This window comes from Aspergillus flavus, chromosome 1 (genome assembly GCF_009017415.1).
Source record: "Aspergillus flavus chromosome 1, complete sequence".
In the NCBI taxonomy this organism is placed as follows: Eukaryota; Fungi; Ascomycota; class Eurotiomycetes; order Eurotiales; family Aspergillaceae; genus Aspergillus; species Aspergillus flavus.
Window position 1 is genome coordinate 1,914,457 of NC_092406.1, and position 19,479 is coordinate 1,933,935.

Here is a 19,479-nt window from a genome sequence, read left to right on the forward strand (position 1 = left end):
AATATCTATAAAAGGCCATTGGGCATTCCCACGCATGATCCGTGCCCACAAGTGTACGACGAAAAATGCTAGTCTCTCACAGTTCAGGCCATCGGATGTATTATCCTCACTATCATCAAGAGATGTTCTGCCTTCTTCCACGATCCGACGGACCCAGTTCAGCAGCCGCTGCTCATGTTCTGCTCTGGTGTCAGTTTTTGCAGCTACCAATAGATGTACTGAGAATTGCTGGGGCTGAGGCACTCACCTTCTAATGGTTGCTTCTCTTGTGTTTCGCCTACAGCATGCAACCATTTACTCAGTAAGACTGCGAACTCTACGCCGCAGAGTGCGTGTTGGTTACTCCATACAAAGGCTTGACTTCGGGATATGTACTCCAGGCCTAGCTTTACTGGGATGCTCAGTGCGTGAGTGGCATGGAGTAGAGCGGGAAGTAGGCGGCGACTGCGAATTAGAGGTCCGGAATCAAGCAATGTGGACGCGATCTCTCGGGGATCTCTTGTTATCAATGCTCTACAGGGCCCGAGGTTTAGCTGAAGGCGGGTATATGCCAATCCAAGCAACGCGGTCGATGTGAAAGGTATAGGGCCGTTAGGGTTCAGGGGATCAAGACTGGATTCGGGTGCGAGTTGCCATGTTGATGTCCAGCGTCGCAAGGCGTTTCTTTTTAGTCAGCTATTTTCAAACTAGACCATGTAGCAACGGGGTCGGGTACTCTTACTCAAATATGTCCAGCTGATCCGACGAAATGACACCTGACAGCGATGCCTGCCTGCTCAGGAGAATGCGATGGAGCAGTCCATGTATTAAGATGATGCTAGCTGACGGGGAAGGGATTGGCTTGAGGGAGCTCGGGGCATCCTTGCCCGCTAGGAGAAAGGCTAGGGCATCTTGGAAAAGGCTCTGCTCTCGATGAATGTCTCGGCGAAATTGTCTCCAGTTGCTCTCGTCAACCGCTCTCCATTCCTCGCACGTGCACGGGAGCCGAAGGTTGATTTCATGGCTCAAGAGAATAGGTGGTAGATTATATGCAATGCTTTGCAGGTTCAGGAAAGCAAATGCAAAGAGTTTAACACGGCGATCCAGCTCCAGGCGTAGCCACGTCCGCCAATCAAGCTCGTCTGAGTCTGGGATGTTCACTTCTACCAATCCGCTTTCTCTCAACAGGCGAACAAGTGTGCTTTGAAGACCACAGACACCTTTGACAACCTCGGGGTCTTGCTGCCAGGTTGCGTATATGGCCAGATTGAGTAGACATCTGATATCATCCGTGATTGTCGGGCTTGGAGAGTAAGGGTCAGGATTTATTATGATTGGCTGCGGTAATAGGTCAGATTTGCACGAGGTTGCCTCTCTGTGTCGCTGCCGCTCAAGAAAGATTGCTTTTGATGCGTAAAAAAGTAACCGCCCTTTACGGTGCTCATATCGATATTGAGCACCAGATGCTGCCATCGATAGAATCAACTCCGGGGAATGGTTCTCCGGCAGGAATGATGGGCCATGCATAAAGGGAAAATGTGGATAAACCCTGTCGAAGTAAGCATTTAAGAACCGGGTTAAAGAGTCACGAGATGGCAAGGTGAATCCAGGCAATAAATGTTGGAATGGACCGAGGGCCTGCACCAGGTGTGTCCTCTGTTCCTCGGTGATCTTTAACTGTGGCATATACACGGCTGCCTGCACCGCTGATTTCCAAGAGTAAGAAGCTCACTGTTAGTGTTCGCGAGTTTAGGAGAAGGATTGAAGAGTATTTTACCTGCTGGATTCAATGGTATAGGCAATAACGTGGGTGACTGTGCACGGTGAGCGCCCTCGCTTTGCTCCTCGTCGTAGTCTGGCCTTGAGTTTAGGGAGACACGAGTGTGGTAGTTATCCACTCCATTAGATAATGGTGCATGCTCTAGTGGGACACTCCTCAGATCGATAAGACTCTCTGAGTCAAGAGCCAGACCCATACTATCGATGAAGCTAGTGAAGTCCACCAAAGGGTCATAGAAACTAGGTGGATCGGGAAATGTGACATCTATCGACCTTTTAGCTACACACACATAGTTCAACGGCAACAGAGAACTTACCTGGTCCTTGAGTAATGGGAAGCACTGTATTACCTGGGCTGATTCCAGCAGGCAGCGTCTTCGGAGTTGCTTCTACAACTGATTCATTCGCCGATGTGTTATACCCCACGAGGTGGTTTCCGTTCGATGCCGCACGAGAGCTTGTGCCCACTGTGGCATTAAAGCCTGGAGTAGATGCCGAGAGATATGGCTCCGTCGTATTTGGGGTCTCCACCCGCGAGGTGCGATTATTTGACGGAGAGATAGTATCTGAATGTAGTTCACTAGCTCGTGAGCGCGCTTCTTTACGCGAGGGTGTCAGATTTTGATCGCCACCATGGGCGATTCGTTGGTGACGCTTTAGAAGATCTTTCCTAGCAAATGTCTGCCCACAGGCACATACAAAGGGTTTTTCATTTGTATCTTTGAAATATCAGGCTTTTAATTCTCGTAACCTCAAGCGGTATGAATATACTCAGTAGACTTACGGAGTCTCACATGACGTTGGAGGTGCTCCAAACGTCGAAAGTCCCGCTGACAGTATGTGCAAGTGAAAGACTTTCCTACCCCAGTACTAGATTGACGACCCACACTGGAGATGCGAGAAGGTGGCATTGCTTGCTAGCATGCGAGATTCTTGTCTGTCGGTGGGACTTTCTCCAACGATCTGAAGATTTGTTGGAGATGATATGCACGTGACGTGATGTCATTTTTTTCAGGTTAGGGCTTGAGGAATGAACAACAGTAGTCAATAACGATAGCTCAAATAAACATACAGATTTATGTGAGTAATGTTTCAAGTATATAATCTTTCGTCCTCAATCAACCTAAAGTCCATTGTGGGTGAGTGAGTTGACTCTCGTCGCCGCCGTTAGATCCACCATCACCAACGACGCACCTTTTATAATTTCCATAACCGCTATATCTACCGCAACCTCCTTTCCGATCCAATTACAGAGCTCGACCTCTAGAAGAGAGTCGACACAGAAGGTATGCAGAGGTGCGTAGGCATCCACCTCCGCATCCTCGGGCATCAGGTGGTATGAATGGACCATCTTGCCAATGACAGCTCGTCTCACAATTTCACGTGCTTCTCGTAGAGAGGTTGCCTCCTGGAAGAGGTTCTTAAACCTATCTAATTATGGCATTCGCCTTGCAAAACGGAGTCACCGGAGATATTGTCAAGCTCGAGTCGGCTAAAGAGGGGCGTTTCAACCAGCGTCTTGCGGTCGTCACCACTTCCAGAAATTCTGCATACCAGCTGAGCCGTGTCGGGGCCCAGGATCTGTTTACTAGTTTTGCAATAATCGTTCAGAATACCATATAATTGCTCTCGTGTGACGGGTACTAGTGACCCGTATGCAGGCACCTTATCAAGAAGCCCAGCAGTCTCTACCAGTATACCGTCGTCAATCATAGTTCCAATATCCAAGGACACAGCTTTCTGACCGTGAGCGATTCGATAGCGTGCGAGGCCATCCATGTGCGAATTCCACACAGCGTAATTAGATTGACCGGTGAGTCCAATAATATTACTAGCAGATGATAGCATGACAAAGAAGTCCAAGTCCTTGGGAAGATTCATTTCCGGGTTTCATGACCCAAGGGCCTTGTATTCAACAGCCATTCGCCAATCCTCATAGGTCATGTCGCTGATCATTGAATCCCGTAGGACCATGGATCCCTGCACGCAACCTTTTACCGGGGGCATTGTCTGCGATATCTTCTGCATAACTTGCCTCACGAATTCCGCGTCTATCACATCGCATGGTGGAGTATGGACATACAACCCCTGCGCAGAGAGTTCAACAATGAGTTCGAATATAGCAATGGCCTTGGCTCCCGATCGACCCAGAAGAACCAAATTGCGGGCCCCTCTGTCAACCATCCATCATGCTATAGTCCGACCAGCCCACCAAGGCGTCCAGCAATAACGTAGGTCGCGTCAGGTTTGAGCTTGAACAAGACCATGATCTCTAAGATATTAGGGGCCTTGACCTTTGGAGTCAGATCAATCACCGTTTTACCCATGGCAGTTCTATCCTGCATTGAGTTGAGAATCCTCTCCACAGAACTTGAATCGTCGACCTTGTAAGGGGACTGACTGAACGCGAAGCTGACTCTCAGCTATAAGCTTCAGGACTGTTTCTATAGCTCCCTTGGCTGTTTCTTGTCTATCACGCATCCACATTGCGCTAACAAAGTGGGTAAAAGAGGCTTGTCGGCCTGTCTGTGTTAGCGAAAAGCTGCCGTTCGACAGGCTGTCAATATGAATTAGTTGTCCCGTAAGATGCCACACAGTCCCAGGAAGCTTGTAGAATCTCTTCACCCAATATATTTATTACCACATTAAGTCCGTCGCCCTTAGTTATCTTCATCACGCTGCGGGTAAGCCTGGTATCGCTGCTGTAAAAGATATGATCATTGTTTCTTTTCCCGTGTGCTCACAGTAGTATAAACTTCAGCACCGACAAGCTGCTTTGCCTGTACCTACTAAGCAAACCCCGAGACTGACCCACTACAATCAAAAAAAAAATTAATAGTATAAAATTAGGTGGTAATGGAGTGAGGTGTGTCAGTGTTACCATACTGTAAATCAGCGGAAACAAAGAAAAGAGTGGGGGCCAAGGACACTCTTAACACAGTCATTAAGTACTGTATACATCCATACATACGATGACCGAGGGGAACCCTGTTTGAACGACTTAACGGTCATCCTATACCTGGACTTGCCGGCTTTTACTGTCATTGTCATGTCTTATTACCCCCCCACACCTACGTGTACATGGTCCCTACGGTGCCGCATGTCCCGTGTAGAATATAATCTACTACTGCTGGTCTCCTCATCCTGAAATTTACTACTACCAGACCCAACTTTCCTTCACCATGGCTACCACTAACGCCTCGGCCTTCAATCCTCGCACCCAACTTCTCCCTCACATCGTCGACCATTATGCTAAGGTTAAGCCCGAGGCTATCTACGCCGAATACCCGATCTCTCTCATGACCTATGAAGATGGTTATCGGCCAATTACCTTCAGACTCTTTGCCAATGCGATCAATGGCATTGCCTAGTGGTTGACAGAGAAACTGGGCCCCGGCAACGGCGAGATTCTGGCATACGTGGGACCCAATGATCTTCGATACCCAGCCTTGGTACTGGGTGCCGTTAAGGCGGGATACCGCGTAAGTGATTGGTAGGAATAGAGTTACGCCAGTGCAGATAAGATTAACTAGAGAGCTTAGATGTTTCTCACATCCCCGCGGAATAGTGTGGCCGCTCATAGTAGCCTGTTCACACGCCTCGAGTGCAGTAAGCTGGTCGCCCCGGTGCCTCGACCGCCCCCAGTCAAGGCGATTCTGGAGGCGCAGCCAACACTGGAGATCCTTGATGTCCCCAGTGTAGATGATTTGACTAGCAAGGACTATCCGCATTTTGAGTTCCTGAAGACCTACTCGGAAGTCGCTGGGGAGACTCTGGCGGTGATGTAAGTTCTGTGCCATCCCTCCACGAATCTATTGAGAAAGTCGCATGATTGACTTGTTAGCCATACATCCGGTTCCACAGGAATCCCTAAGCCGATCTTCTGGACCCATGACACCGCCTGCAAGCACATGCATATGACTTTCTTGGATCCTCCAGAGGGTTTCGAGAGTCAAGACAGCTGGTTGTTTGGCAAGAGAATATTTCTTGTCCCGCCTCCTTTCCACGTAAGCTACTTCCATGCCAACAAACGATATACATGTGGTGTCGAGATCTAATAACCCGATAGGCTGCTGGGCTGGCTTATTCGCTTTTCATCAGTATCCCCGTCAGCACGACCATCATCTTTCCTGCGTCTGGAGGCCTTCCTACCGCAGCTGCACTGGTAGAAGCGAGGAAGAAAACCCCAATCGATATTCTCTTAGGGGTGCCATCAATCGTCCAAGAACTCTCGCAGAGTCCCGAGCTCTTGGACTACTGCAGCAGACACATGAATCGCTTAATATATTGCGGCGGGGATCTACCCCAGCCTATTGGTGATACCGTGGCTGCTAAAATAAAACTGACAAATCTGTATGGAGCCTCGGAAGTGGGAATGATCAGCACCATCCACTCCAAGACCGACCGGAATCCACTCAAGGATTGGCGATATCTTCATATCAATCCCCAGATGGGTGCTGAACTACGCCAAGTGACTGATAGAGAACACGAGCTTGTCTTGGTCCGTGACCCAGAGTTTAAAGCGCACCAGTTCTCTTTTACTATTTTCCCAGATCGACAGGAATATCATACGAATGACCTGTTTGTGCGGCATCCCGAAAAGCCAGATCTCTGGCGCTGGAGCTCACGTGCAGATGATGTGATAGTCTTTCTGAATGGTGAAAAGACCAATCCAGTATCGATGGAACAGTATGTTGCTGTGTCCAATCCGGAAGTATCTGCGATCCTAGTAGCTGGTGCACGCCGCTTCCAGGCATCTCTTCTGGTTGAGCTTGAACCTGGAAAGCAGGACCTCAACATAACAGAACGCGCCGCTATGATCGAGAAACTATGGCCCAGTATTGAACAAGCCAACGCTGTGTGTCCAGCTCATGCACGTGTAGCTAAAACCCATATTCTTTTTACCAAGCCTGGAAAGCCTATGCTTCGCGCCGGAAAGGGAACTATTCAGCGAGCTGGTACACTAGCTCTCTACGCAGCAGAGCTAGATGCCCTGTATACTGACGCGGATAGATTGTCGCAGGCTGACAATGAACAGCAAGCCAGTACCGGCCGTGTGGATGATCCTCAGCTTCTTGCAGATTATATTCGGCAATCAATGATTTCTGTCACCGGGTGGAACCAGCTTAGCAACACCGAAAATTTCTTTGAACTGGGACTGGACTCTCTGCAGGCGATCACCGTGACTCGAATATTCAGGAGGGGCCTTAATTTCCCGACATTTAGCCCTAACCTCATTTACCTCCACCCTTCCGTGAAGGAACTCACCCAGACGGTGCTGCGCCTCCAGCAACATCATGAGGCCTCCGCAGAGGCCGCAAAGGAAGCCCAGCTACAACAGCGGGATCAGCTGCTACTGGAGCTCAGTGCGCAAATTACCCCCCGCGCGTCTGAGAAACATATAGTCATGCTTACTGGCTCCACTGGTAGCCTGGGCACATATATCCTTGACACTCTATTGAAAACCCCCTCTGTCGCCCATATACATTGCCTCAACAGGAAAGATAATGCCGTTGATATACAGCGTCAAAAGAGCGAAGCGTACGGGTTGAACCTTGATATGTCTCGCGTTAGCTTCTGGACATCAGATCTCTCAAAGCCAGGGTTAGGCCTACAATTTGATGTTCTCGACATCCTGCAAACTACTACTCTGGTCATTCATAATGCTTGGGCTGTCAACTTCAATCTCTCGCTAGCGTCTTTCAGACCCAATCTAGCCGGTGTGGTAAACTTGATCAATTTCTGTGGAGAGTCTGGCCAAAACCCACATCTGTTCTTTATCTCATCTATCAGCTCCACAATGGGCCACCGCACTGATAACGGATTAACACCAGAGACAGTGATCAAGACAACCACACCGGCACCCAATGGCTATGCGGATAGTAAGTACCTGGCAGAGCAGTTACTGGACCAGGCCGCACGGCAAGACCCTGTGCATGTACATGCCTCGTTTGCCCGCGTGGGTCAGATCGCCGGTCCTGTGCGCTCACCCGGCCTCTGGAACAAGGCAGAATGGTTCCCGAGCCTCGTCATGAGCTCCCTACATTTGGGTGCTCTGCCCAACACACTCGGGCCGGCCCTGAATCGCGTCGACTGGATGCCGATCGATCTCCTGGCTGAAGTACTGGTAGACCTGGCGCTGCGCGACCACGGAGCGACGGCCGGTAGGTCTGTGAAGGTGTATCACCCAGTGAACCCTCGCCCTCTCGACTGGGAGGCTGTTCGACCGGTTGTGGCAGAGGCCCTCTCGAAAGCCTCTGGGAAAACAGTGGATACTATTCCCTTCCAGGACTGGGTGCAGCGTGTTCGTCAGGATATTGAGACTGGGAATAAGTTAAACGACGGTGAGCTGCAGGCGCTCCTCTCCAGGAACCCCGCCGCCAAGCTACTCGAGTTTTTCGAAGGGATCATGTCTCAAACTGAGCGAGAGAATGTGCTAGATACACGGCTCACGGTACAGCTGAGCGAGAAACTGCAAGCAGTGGATGCGGTGAAGCCTGAATGGATCCAGAAGTGGGTTGAAGAATGGCTTCAGTGATTTTTGACGTGAGCGAAACTTGACATCTTAGTATCCATACACAGTTACCAGGGTTATAGCAATGAACAGAAGCACTATGATTATCAGGGTCTCTTAAAATTCAACTACGATGATAGCTGAGAGTTGCCTATTGTAAGTTAGTCAATACCATCATTGGACACGGAGCGGAGTACCTGAATTAGCCGTGGTGGAAAGGCCCCGATATGTTGTCCATCAGTTACTAAATTCATGCTGTTATCGCTAAATGCTGCTTCGCCACTAGGCAGTTACCGTTCCTGTCCACGCCGGTCACACTGCTGTTTTTGTTCAGAAAGACAATATAGATGGTAGGATGATGTACAGCATTACTCACGAGACACCTCTCGCGAGCCCTAGAACCTACTAAGTGGCGCACTTGAGTCGTAGCCCCTCACTTCCCCATTATTGAGGTATAAAAAAATAGCATTGAAAAGGGGATCATTTAATGTTGATTGGGGTAAGTCAAGTGCAATCGGGCTGCTCATATCGTCCTCTGAACAAGAACAGCAATGAAAGGTCGTTGAATCAACATTCCAACTTACATCCAGGGCATGCATGACGCACCCATCTTACCCCTCCATCACAGAGGCTGGCTGAACCTGTCCGATAGTGCGGATTGCTACTAAAGCAGTAAAGTATAATGTGGAATTGTGGTTTCACACCGCTGCTTCGTGGACTGCGAATGGTGGGGGAAAGATATCCTCGTCGAAGCAGACGCATTGCAGAATTAACTTCAGCTGCGGAGAACTAATCCGAATATCACTCGTTCCACGGGTGCTGATGGGGTAGCTGAAAGTTCGGCTCAACGTCTGCTGACCTGGAATATACTACTATATAAAAGTCCTCTGAAGACTCTACCCTCTCCACACGATAATATTCCCCAGCTTTCAATATCTCCAAATTATCGTCATTCTCTAGTACAATCACAATGAGCAACAAACCCTTCAACGAAACCGCCCGGGACCTCAAACTAGACGAGGCCGCCGAAGAAAACGACGACTACATCTTATGTGGCGAGCTCCAGAATGACGAGGGTGAATGGGTTGCCGCTGAAATCAATCTAATGAAGTCTTTGGGCTGTCTCAATCGTCTGGTACGTAGCTTGACTCTTACAATATCCCATGCTCCCCGGTTCTGGACACACCTTAACCGGTCTCTATACAGCCCACGTGGAGTGGGGTGGCAAAGACTTCTCGAAATCAGCGGACTGTGTCGAGTTCAGTGTCAATCCTATTCCTGTTCCGACGAGTGAAGACGACATTCACGGCCAGTTGCAGGAAAGACCCATGTTGTCCGTGACAATCCAGCCGGATTGGAGTGATGAGCAGGTAGAGGCGTGCGTGGGTTTGAGCGATGGAATCGTGAGTAATAATGGGCAGTTTGAGTTTCGGTTAGACCGCATTCCTCAAGATCAAAGGATCGTGAAGGCTTATTAGGAGGATTAGAAATCCTTTTATGTAGTTATTTCAATATAACCCTTGTTGCTCTTTTCTTGAAAAGCCGGTCTAGACTCTGATATGTGGAGTATCTACGGGAGATGTCAGTCGTCCTGTTGGATCTAGAACCTTCAATTCGTTCTAGTAGGCTGGGAAGATAGTGTAAGAAGGACCATCTATATAGACAGCCCTCGACAGGTAGGGTTATCATTTAGTCCTTTGTCTACCTACCAATACCAATGGCTAAAAGCATAATAAGTATGGGGCGGTGAGCGCTACCTTATCTTGGGGGGCCAAGGAGGTCCCTACAATATATCGGTATGTAAATAAGAGGCGTTCTTGTCTATATATCTTTATCTAATTGGTAGTCTATCGATGCCCTATAATATGGAGCTCTTCTACGATATCTCAATACTTCTAGTTATATATTTTCGTCTATCCGCTTCAATATACATATATTTTTGTCAATGAAGATATCCAGAAAGGCTACAGTACATCAACAACTGATCAAAGTGCCAGCATTGCCAAACGCATGACTCTGCGTAAGCTGTCCACGACCATAAATCCTAAGCGGTGATATTAACTCACGCCTGCATAACTTCATGTCTTGGATATAGCTTCTTTGGTTAATTTATTGGCTTTCCCAATAGAGGTCATATCATCCCAACCATGCTTAGCATGTTTCTGACGGTCCCAACATGATTCAGGTCGAAGGGGTTGGAATCCACTAGAAAACATGAATCGATAGTTGATGTTTTTGTTCTATCCTAATCATTGACTTATTTCCCATGTGATTGCGCGGGTCTCTGCCCCTGGCCAAAATTAGATTGCCGTTGATTGGCTAGTGGGAGTGAGGTAAGCATTACTCACGTGACTTAACGCACGCGACACCGCTGGTTCGAAGAGGAAAGGTCGCAGGAGCACAGACGACCGCTATCAGCACGTGCGATAAGACCGGTTTGACAGCATGGCAAAAATCCCTTTTGTTACTGGCTACTTCGAATATGTGGAAGTAACAGCGAAACCTGAATATTTACACGATAATGTGAAGAGTCGCAGTATGGGAAAGGCAAAGGGTTACCCTATACGAAGTACAAGATGGAATACTGAACGTAGGTCTAGTACCTAGAGTATATGCCAGGTACCTACACAGGAACCAGGGCAATCGGGTCAGGAAACCTAGCGGTAGCCAATGACATTGTGGACCCTGGCTCCCTTGAAGCTCGCGACAGCTCTCAGCAAAAATGTTGAGAGGAATCGAACCGATTTGGACACAAGTATTAAAAGCGAAGGTCTTGAAGCATGTGAAAGTGGGTCAGAAACGACAAGAGACAAGGTGGGTAAGATATCGGAGTGGAGGCTCTCCAGAGTCCGGCTGTTAGTCCACGGGGAAGAGGCTCCATCCGGGCAGTGGATCGGCATATCGATAGAGGGTGTTGGTTGCCTCGAAAAAAACGAGAGAGGCTATACGATATGGGCAACGTTCATGACCGAGGGTTATAGTTGGCACTACAGATAGAGATGGGTTGACTAGATCGTCCTAGCGAGTCCTGTACCTTGTGAGATGCATTGAAAGTAGGGTTAATGGTGGTGTTCTGACCTTCTCACTGGTGCAAAGGAACCCCTGCTTAGCGTGTTGAGAGAGCTGGCTAACCCATCTGGGTATGAGAACCCGGCTGAACTTTGGTCGTCGATGGCCTGGAAAAACATGGAAAAAATAATAAACGATCGATATCATTATCGTCCCCCCACTATGCTAAGAGTATCCACGGAAGCGAAAAAAATACCCATTGGTCTTAATTCCCCCCATAATGTTGTCCCTCCTTCGTGTCCCACTGGAATTTCTCGGTCTGCGACCAAGGCAACGGACAACCTGTGAGTTTCTTGTATTTATCCCCCGGCACCTTGCCTTCTTTTCCATCAACTCTTAGGAATACCAGTGACTAATGAACAATTCACGCTGACTCCTAGATCCCACGACTGTCAACTTAAATACCCTCTCTTTTCAACCGCTGGATGCCTTGAATATCCCTCCATCAGCTTCATTCTTTTCATTCTCCTTATCCTCCTCGTCTTCCTGAATTCCTCTTCCTTGTCTAACGATATAACGATACCATGTCGATCATTGATACCACCAAAGACCTTTCCGCGCTCTTCACAAAACAAGTCCAGGCCACGCCCGATGCCATTGCCTTAGAAGATGAAAACACCACCTACACCTATGCGGAATTAGATCAAGAGGTCGAGACCTTGACTCGTCGCCTTCGGGGCTACGGAGTCGGTCGGGATAGTCTCGTGGGGGTGCTGCTACCGCGCAGTGCGGACTACGTAGTTGCTTGTCTGGCAGCTCTCCGCGCGGGCGGCGCATTCCTGGTGCTAGAATTGGCTTACCCCCCTAGTCTCCTGGCCGATGTGATTGAGGATGGGCGGCCAACGGTCGTCATCACAAACCGGGCAGAGGTTGGCAAAATCAAAGCTAGCGTTCCGGTCATCATTCAGGATGAGCCGGCCCCAACGGCCAATGGACATGTTTCAGAGCCCTCTCCCCTCCCGTCAGACGACGACTTGGATCGCCTCGCATTTGTGTCGTATTCGTCCGGAACTACAGGCAAGCCGAAAGGCATTGCTAATCCCCACCGCGCCGCAGTTCTCTCCTATAACCTGAGATTTGGCGTGTCAGACCTGCAACAGGGTGATCGAGTGGCCTGTAATGTCTTCTTTGTCTGGGAGATCTTGCGTCCGCTGCTGCGTGGTGCGACAGTGGTTGCCGTGCCAGATGATGCAAGTTACGATCCTGCGGCGCTCGTCGACCTGCTGGCGGCGAAGAAAGTCACGGAAACTCTAATGACCCCCACCCTCTTGGCTACGGTTCTTGCCCGTCACCCCCACGTAGGTGACCGGTTGCCGGATCTGCGCACGTTATGGTTCAACGGTGAAGTCGTTACAACAGATCTTGCCCGGCGAGCCAGCAAGGCTTTCCCCCAGACGCGGCTCCTGAATTGCTATAGCGCATGTGAAACCCATGAGATCGCCTGTGGGGATATCCGAGAGATGTTGCAGCAGATCGATAGTGACGCACTCTATTGCCCCGTGGGTCCCCCCATTGACCCTGAGAACACGTACGTTTTGAGCGAGTCCCTGCAAAAGGTGGACGTGGGTGTGAGTGGGGAGCTGTTCCTAGCAGGTCCCCAACTCGCCCGGGGATACCTGAATCTCCCGGAGACGACCGCCAAAGCATTCATCACGAATCCTTTCGACTCGGACCCCAGCTCCCGCTTGTACCGGACCGGCGATATTGCCCGATTGCTCCCGTCGGGTCTGCTCGAAATCACGGGCCGTGTGGGCGCGATGATCAAATTGCGCGGGTACTCCGTCGTACCGGCTAAAGTGGAATATGAAATTGTCACGAATTTGGCGGTCTCCCGCTGCGCGGTGGTCGCCTATGGAGAAGGCTTGGAGCGACAGTTGGTCGCGTATATTGTGCGAGACAAAGAGAAGTCTGCGGAACGTCCCGAAGTGGAAATCAATGATTCCGGCCACAGCCCAGCGGCGCGTCGCACTCTTGCGCCTCACTTGGCCCATTATATGATCCCGGCTCTCTGGGTTGAGCTGGACAGCCTGCCAACCCATGAAGTCACGGGCAAAGTCGATCTGAAGAACCTCCCACCACCGCAGAGCCCTCAATTAGTCAATGGTAATGGGCCCAAACCAGCTAAAGACTCGATTAAGCTGGATGAGATTGCGTCCATTTGGGCCGCCGTCCTGAAAACATCACGCACCCTTCTGAAGCAGAGTGATGACTTCTTTGACCTTGGTGGACACTCCTTGTCTCTGGCCGACCTATCCTCCCGGCTCTCGAGGCATTTTGGCTTCCGCGTTCCAATCACCCGTCTTGCAGAGAATACGACACTGACGGGCCACCTGGAAACCGTTCGGGCGATCCGGGATGGGCACACAGCCGCTGTGCAAGCAGATCTTCCAGCGGTCTTGCGTGCTGATGCGACTCTGGATGATGAAATCACGCCCTCCAACGCCACGGCTTGTCCTATTGACAAAGCGGATACCGTACTGCTGACCGGTGTGACCGGTTTCCTGGGAGCATTCCTCCTTCATGATCTCGTGGAGAACACTTCTGCCCGGATTATCTGCTTGGTGCGGTTTAATGAACCAGCCAATGACGACCAGCCCGGAGGTATCGCCCGTATCCGCCGGAACCTCTTAGATTTGGGCTTATGGCGCGACTCAATCATGGAGCGGGTCGAGATTCTCCCTGGAAACCTTTCACGCACTCGTTTTGGTCTTTCCCCAGCAGCGTTCGACGAGCTCGCAAGCCGTGTCCAGGTGGTTGTGCATGCGGCGGCAACGGTGAACCTGGTGTACCCATACGCTGCATTGCGCGGCCCCAATGTGGGCGGCACCAGAGAGGTGCTCCGCCTGGCTTGCAAGGGAGGCGCAACTGTGCAGTACGTCTCCACAAACGGTGTGCTGCCTTCATCCGGGGAGTCTGGCTGGCCCGAGGATGCCCTGTTGGATGTCGACCAAGTGCCCGACAAGCTGCTGGATGGGTATGGACAGACCAAGTGGGTAGCCGAGCAGCTTGTCCTCGAAGCGGCTCGTCGGGGATTGCCAGTGAAAATCCATCGTGCTGGTACTATCAGTGGCCATAGCGCCACCGGTGCCGCCAACGCGTGGGATCTTCTCACTGCTCTTATCGTCGAGTCTATCCATCTCGGATATGCCCCCGATGTCGACGGCTGGCGGGCGGAGATGACCCCTGTGGACTTCGTCAGCAAGGCCATCGTCCACCTGGCCAACCAGACCCACGCCGACCAAACGGTCTTCCACCTGGGTGATCCCAACCCGCTCAGCATGAACTCCGTCTTCGCAGAACTCCGAGAGCTCGGATACCCCACCCAGCCACTCGGCTGGGATGAGTGGGTGGCCCTCTGGACCCAGAAACGCGGCCCGGTGAAGGGAGGCGATGGTGCGTTTACCGTTGACATCCTTCGCAGTGGTATGCCTACCGTTGAGTTCCTCCGGGGCATTGTCGTGCTCAACAATGCCGCGACCCAACCGTCCTTGGCCGACTTGGACCGACCCCAGGTGGGACGGGCTCTGCTTGAAACCTATACGCGTCACTGGTTCGCCCGAGGATGGCTGACACGGCCTCCATCCCGGCAGAATGCTCTGGCGGGCTCACCAAAGCCGAAAGGTCCTCTCCATGGGAAGGTGGCCGTTGTGACCGGTGCATCCTCTGGCATTGGTGCCGCCGTGGCAGTGGCATTGGCCCGTGAAGGCTGCCACGTAGCCCTCGCTGCTCGCCGGGCGGACGCCCTCGAATCAGTTAAGGGTCGAATGACAGCTTATGGAGTGAAGGTGATTGCACGATCAACCGATGTGACGAATAGTGGACAGGTGGAAGCTCTGCTGAGTGCTGCGAACGAAGAGCTGGGTCCCGTCGACATCCTCGTTTCGTGTGCAGGCGTGATGTACTTTACCATGATGGCGAATGTGAAGACCGATGAGTGGGATCGCACGGTCGACGTCAACTGCAAGGGCCTCCTGCACTGTCTCTCTGCCACTGTGCCGGGCATGCTGTCCCGTAGCCGCGGCCATATTGTTGCCATTTCTTCGGATGCCGGCCGCAAAGTCTTCCCTGGCCTTGGTGTCTACTCCGCTAGCAAGTTCTTCGTCGAGGCTACACTCCAGGCCCTGCGGCTGGAGACAGCGGGCACCGGCTTGCGCGTGACCAGTATCCAGCCGGGAAATACATCGACCCCCCTTCTCAACATGTCTACGGACGCCGAAGCCGTGAAGAAATACGGCGAGCCATCTGGAGCTCAGATTCTGGACCCAGAGGATATCGCCAACTCGATTGTTTACGCTTTGCGCCAGCCGGAACATGTGTCGGTTAATGAAGTCCTCGTTGAGCCCCGGGACGAGCCAATTTAAGTTGGGAGCTCCTTTCTCCCACGCTTTCGAATTTGTTCTGGATTATTTCTATTTTAGCGTTGCGAAGTCTTTCACTTTTACTGATATTTCTTTTAATTTTCCGCTTTTGTTCTTTCACGCAAACTTATGAAAAGCTAGACATGGGATCTTACGCGGCTATACTGGTATACTCATAATAGATCAATGCCTCTATTTGAACTTTATTAAAAACGTATACCACTATTGCATTCTATTATCATCGGCTACATGCCGCTCACTGCAAAGGGAAGTGTGTATGTGATACAAATCACTGCTTACACCGGATCATTACTGAGTTGAAGTCCCCGCCCCGCGAAAATCGAACCAATTAAAGCAATTGAATTGCCGGGTAAACATCCTAGACAAACATGGCAAACATGGATGAATCATTCTATGCATCAAGTTTTCTTTCTTCTTGCCAGATTCTCGCAATCCTGATTTGAAGAAACTGCCAGTAATCTATAGTCCTCGGCCTGTTTGACCTACGTAATGGGGTTATCTACCGCTTCTCCGTCCAGCGGTGATCCTGGACAGAGGCCCGTCCATAGTAATGAAGTACTAAATTTGGGCCCCTACACCGGGAATGAACCCAACTACAGCAATGACGGATTCGAGATGGACCGACTACCCTCAAGACCAGAGAATGAGGTGCAGGAGCCATACTCGGTCGAAGACAAGTCTCGCGGCAATTGGAGAATTGCCGCCATTATGCTCGCCCTTTCAGTGAGTTGTTATGCACCCATTACCGGGAACACGTATCAAGCCCTGATAACTGACCCTCGGACTAGCTCAGCCTCTTCATTTCTGCTCTTGATCAGACTATTGTGGCTACCGCAACACCAACTATCTCCGCCGAGCTGCACTCGGGCACAGGCTATGTGTGGATTGGTGGCGCATATCTGATTGCTAACGCAGCCAGCTCTAACATCTGGGCCAACCTATCCGATATCTGGGGGCGCAAGCCCATCCTTCTCACGGCCGTCGCTCTGTTCTTCGGAGCTTCAATCATCTGTGCCAAAGCCATCAACATGCCTATGCTGATTGCAGGTCGTGGTGTACAAGGTATCGCTGGTGGTGGGCTCATTCAACTCATTACTATCATCATTTCCGACCTCTTTAGCGTCCGGTATTTATGACTCCCCCCCCAAAATGATGTTGCACTTATGCTGACCGACTTCAGACTTCGCAGTCTTTTCTTGGGCCTCATCGAATTTATCTGGGCCATTGCCGGGGCTCTAGGCCCCATTGTAGGCGGTGCCTTTACCCAGTCAGTTTCCTGGAGGTGGATTTTCTGGATCAATCTGCCTGTTTGTGGAACGGCATTTGTGCTCCTCCTATTATTCCTGGATGTACACAATCCAAAGACTGGAGTGCTGGACGGCATAAAAGCGGTCGATTGGTTTGGTAGCTTCTCCATCCTCGGGCTGACGGTCATGGTTTTGCTGGGCCTTGACTTCGGAGGAGCCACATTTCCTTGGAGCTCGCCGAAAGTGATCTGTCTCATTGTTTTTGGTTGCTTGATGTCCCTCTTCTTCATTTACAGTGAGAAACGCCTAGCAAAGTATCCACTTATGCCGTTGGGCATCTTCAAGAACCGTTCTAATATGGCCTGCTTCATCGTGGCTTTCACGCATGGCTTTGTGAGTATTCAAACTGTAACCCTCGATAGGATCAAACCTGACACTGACGGCCTAAGGCTTTTCTCGGACAAGAATACTATCTCCCGCTGTACTTCCAATCAGCCAAGGAAGCGTCTCCTCTCCATTCGGGTCTTCTGATTCTCCCGTATGTCTTGGCAGAAGCGGCCTTAAGCCTTGCCGCGGGACTTATTATTCACCGCACGGGCCATTATCTCGAAGTGGTGTGGACCGGAACTGCACTTGTACTCCTGGGGAGTGGTCTGTTAATCGATTTCAACGCTACCTCCTCACTTGCGAAGATCATCTGTTATCAAATCGTGGCAGGTGCAGGATGTGGCTTGCTTTTCTTCCCGCCCCTGCTTGCCCTCCAGAGTAATGTACCGCAGGACGAAAATGCCGCCGCCACCGCAACATTTGGATTCATCCGTAATATGGCCATGGCCATGTCGGTGGTGCTTGGGGGCGTGATTTTCCAAAATGGCATGGACACCAGGCAATCCGACCTCCTGACAGCGGGCCTGTCTGACTCCATGGTGAAGGAGCTCACCGGGTCAGAAGCCGCGGCTAATGTGATGGTCATTCAGTCTATTGCGGATACACTTCAGCGGAGCGTTGTCAAGGACGCCTACGCTTGGAGCATGCGCAACATTTGGATCCTTTATACCTCCTTAGGGGCGTGTGGACTTCTTGTCAGTCTCTTCATCACTCGCCAGCACCTCAGTGTGGAGCATGTTGAGACCAAAACCGGACTGAAAGAGAAGCAACCACTTACTGAACCTCGGCAGAACGAGTCTGTCTCTGAGCCCTGAGTCATTGCCTTGCCCCGAGCTGGGAGTTCTACCCAGGCTGAATTATACTTTCGGACTTACATTTGTTTATATTCTACACTTTCTGGACTGTCGATAATTGCGGGCATATAAAAAGCACATTAATATTGAAATAATCCTCATGTACATAGCCACCAACAAGCTATAAATCAGTATCAAAAGTCAACATTAGCACCCATCCACCTCCACATAACCCTCCTTAAAACATAGCCGCAACAGCAACAGCCGCCGCCCCAGCAATCGGCATTCCAGTAACAACCGCCCTAGCATTCCCCATCACCCCTCCAACCGCCGCCCCAGGAGTCTGCGTCGCCTGCGGCATAGTAAAACTCTCCACACCCCCCGTCACCAACAACCCCCACGTCGTAACCTTATCACTCGCAACACTAACCTTCGTCGACGCATCACTCGACCACTTCCCCCCCTCCAAAGTCCCCGTCGCCTTCACCGTCAACGCACAAGACGCCTTCTCCGACCAATGCGTAAACGTACACGAATAATCCTGCGTAGCCGTCACGGCATCCTTCCCACTGCTCCAGGCCGTGTAAACGCCCGTCAGACTCCAGGACTCCTGGGCCTGGATCATGGTCCAGGGCTTGTCGATCTGGCAGAGCGATTTCGGGGCGTCTTTGGTGCAGCTGATGTGGTAGGTTGTTTCTTTGGCGTTTATGCCGGCTACGCTGCCCGCTATACCGGAGTAGGTGGGTTGCCAGATGGATACTTCGGCGCCGAAGTAGGGGGCTGTTGTTGTTGTGTCATCTTTGGCGTGGATGAGAGTTGGGGTGGTTAGAGCTAGGGTGAGGAGGAGGGTTTTGAGGTGCATTTTCGTCTTTAGTTTTCTCTTTTAGTTTGGATTGGGTTAATTGGATTGGTATAGTATGGTTTGGGGTGAGATGAGGTTTGAAATATGGTTTTTATAGTGACGACACAGTAGTATCTGAGTAACACACTTGAAACACCCAGCACAAAGAGAATGAAGCACAGGAACACAGAAGTACAGGAAATAAAAGCTAAAAACCCCCTCTTATAAGACCCAGAAAGCAAGCATCCCCCTCAGCCCACACCCATGCACAGTCGCCGGCCATTTTCTCATCCCAGTGTAACCTTCCACCAAGCTTGATTGAGAACCCGCCCTGACAGAAAAGCCCAATGAGGCTAAAAAGCGAGGGAGGCCCAAACATGACAATCCGGCCGAATCCGACAGGACCAAGCGTTAGCGATTGGACGGTGCTGGGTTGTCTATGAGTCATGGGACAGAATGAGGATGCTTAGTGGTTGCTTGTTGGGGATTC

At 50.8% G+C, this 19,479-nt stretch overlaps 8 protein-coding genes across 8 annotated transcripts; 5 read left to right on the forward strand and 3 right to left on the reverse strand.

The window, feature by feature from the left end:
• Positions 1-621: 621 nt before the first annotated feature.
• On the reverse strand, positions 622-2,929 carry F9C07_1047584 (fungal-specific transcription factor domain-containing protein). Its single transcript, XM_071507426.1, has 5 exons — positions 2,543-2,929; positions 2,076-2,477; positions 1,757-2,023; positions 716-1,685; positions 622-663 (listed from the first exon to the last, which is right to left on the reverse strand). The coding sequence occupies exons 1-4, from the start codon at positions 2,667-2,669 to the stop codon at positions 718-720; spliced, it is 1,764 nt and encodes a 587-aa protein (XP_071365635.1). The 5' UTR covers positions 2,670-2,929; the 3' UTR covers positions 622-663; positions 716-717.
• Positions 2,930-3,735, reverse strand: F9C07_1047616 (uncharacterized protein). Its single transcript, XM_071507428.1, has 2 exons — positions 3,504-3,735; positions 2,930-3,446 (listed from the first exon to the last, which is right to left on the reverse strand). Exons 1-2 carry the CDS (start codon positions 3,637-3,639, stop codon positions 3,190-3,192), a joined length of 393 nt encoding a protein of 130 aa, XP_071365636.1. The 5' UTR covers positions 3,640-3,735; the 3' UTR covers positions 2,930-3,189.
• Positions 3,736-4,817: 1,082 nt separating this feature from the next.
• Positions 4,818-8,573, forward strand: F9C07_2279102 (putative NRPS-like enzyme). The gene is made up of 4 exons (XM_071510351.1): positions 4,818-5,240; positions 5,301-5,542; positions 5,603-5,765; positions 5,828-8,573. Exons 2-4 carry the CDS (start codon positions 5,301-5,303, stop codon positions 8,294-8,296), a joined length of 2,874 nt encoding a protein of 957 aa, XP_071365638.1. The 5' UTR covers positions 4,818-5,240; the 3' UTR covers positions 8,297-8,573.
• F9C07_719 (uncharacterized protein) lies at positions 4,941-5,129 on the forward strand (the record flags this gene model as incomplete). The annotated part of the gene is made up of 1 exon (XM_071511586.1): positions 4,941-5,129. One exon carries the CDS (start codon positions 4,941-4,943, stop codon positions 5,127-5,129), a length of 189 nt encoding a protein of 62 aa, XP_071365637.1.
• Positions 8,574-9,242: 669 nt separating the features above from the next.
• On the forward strand, positions 9,243-9,750 carry F9C07_2227572 (uncharacterized protein; the record flags this gene model as incomplete). Its single annotated transcript, XM_071509802.1, has 2 exons — positions 9,243-9,411; positions 9,479-9,750. The coding sequence occupies 2 exons, from the start codon at positions 9,243-9,245 to the stop codon at positions 9,748-9,750; spliced, it is 441 nt and encodes a 146-aa protein (XP_071365639.1).
• Positions 9,751-11,463: 1,713 nt separating this feature from the next.
• F9C07_2279105 (putative NRPS-like enzyme) lies at positions 11,464-16,113 on the forward strand. Its single transcript, XM_041284246.2, has 2 exons — positions 11,464-11,636; positions 11,722-16,113. The coding sequence occupies exon 2, from the start codon at positions 11,866-11,868 to the stop codon at positions 15,700-15,702; it is 3,837 nt and encodes a 1,278-aa protein (XP_041141190.1). The 5' UTR covers positions 11,464-11,636; positions 11,722-11,865; the 3' UTR covers positions 15,703-16,113.
• On the forward strand, positions 16,114-18,274 carry F9C07_2279106 (putative MFS transporter). The gene is made up of 4 exons (XM_041288649.2): positions 16,114-16,443; positions 16,509-16,846; positions 16,901-17,360; positions 17,417-18,274. Exons 1-4 carry the CDS (start codon positions 16,210-16,212, stop codon positions 18,167-18,169), a joined length of 1,785 nt encoding a protein of 594 aa, XP_041141189.1. The 5' UTR covers positions 16,114-16,209; the 3' UTR covers positions 18,170-18,274.
• Positions 18,275-19,167, reverse strand: F9C07_2279107 (uncharacterized protein). The gene has a single exon (XM_041284237.2). The coding sequence runs from the start codon at positions 19,008-19,010 to the stop codon at positions 18,387-18,389; it is 624 nt and encodes a 207-aa protein (XP_041141188.1). The 5' UTR covers positions 19,011-19,167; the 3' UTR covers positions 18,275-18,386.
• Positions 19,168-19,479: the final 312 nt, after the last annotated feature.

Excerpts from the sequence above, each read along its gene's own strand:
- F9C07_2279107 (XM_041284237.2), bottom strand. The coding sequence starts at position 19,010 with ATGCACCTCAAAACCCTCCTCCTCACCCTAGCTCTAACCACCCCAACT.
- F9C07_2279105 (XM_041284246.2), top strand. The coding sequence starts at position 11,866 with ATGTCGATCATTGATACCACCAAAGACCTTTCCGCGCTCTTCACAAAA.
- F9C07_2279106 (XM_041288649.2), top strand. The coding sequence starts at position 16,210 with ATGGGGTTATCTACCGCTTCTCCGTCCAGCGGTGATCCTGGACAGAGG. Across the intron at positions 16,847-16,900 it reads TCCGACCTCTTTAGCGTCCG|ACTTCGCAGTCTTTTCTTGG; the intron begins GTATTTATGACT and ends GACCGACTTCAG. Across the intron at positions 17,361-17,416 it reads TGGCTTTCACGCATGGCTTT|GCTTTTCTCGGACAAGAATA; the intron begins GTGAGTATTCAA and ends TGACGGCCTAAG.
- F9C07_1047616 (XM_071507428.1), bottom strand. The coding sequence starts at position 3,639 with ATGAATCTTCCCAAGGACTTGGACTTCTTTGTCATGCTATCATCTGCT. Across the intron at positions 3,447-3,503 it reads ACGCTATCGAATCGCTCACG|AGACTGCTGGGCTTCTTGAT; the intron begins GTCAGAAAGCTG and ends GTATACTGGTAG.
- F9C07_1047584 (XM_071507426.1), bottom strand. The coding sequence starts at position 2,669 with ATGCCACCTTCTCGCATCTCCAGTGTGGGTCGTCAATCTAGTACTGGG. Across the intron at positions 2,024-2,075 it reads TCCCATTACTCAAGGACCAG|ATGTCACATTTCCCGATCCA; the intron begins GTAAGTTCTCTG and ends AAAGGTCGATAG. Across the intron at positions 1,686-1,756 it reads TATACCATTGAATCCAGCAG|CGGTGCAGGCAGCCGTGTAT; the intron begins GTAAAATACTCT and ends CTTGGAAATCAG.
- F9C07_2279102 (XM_071510351.1), top strand. The coding sequence starts at position 5,301 with ATGTTTCTCACATCCCCGCGGAATAGTGTGGCCGCTCATAGTAGCCTG. Across the intron at positions 5,543-5,602 it reads GGGGAGACTCTGGCGGTGAT|CCATACATCCGGTTCCACAG; the intron begins GTAAGTTCTGTG and ends TTGACTTGTTAG. Across the intron at positions 5,766-5,827 it reads TTGTCCCGCCTCCTTTCCAC|GCTGCTGGGCTGGCTTATTC; the intron begins GTAAGCTACTTC and ends ATAACCCGATAG.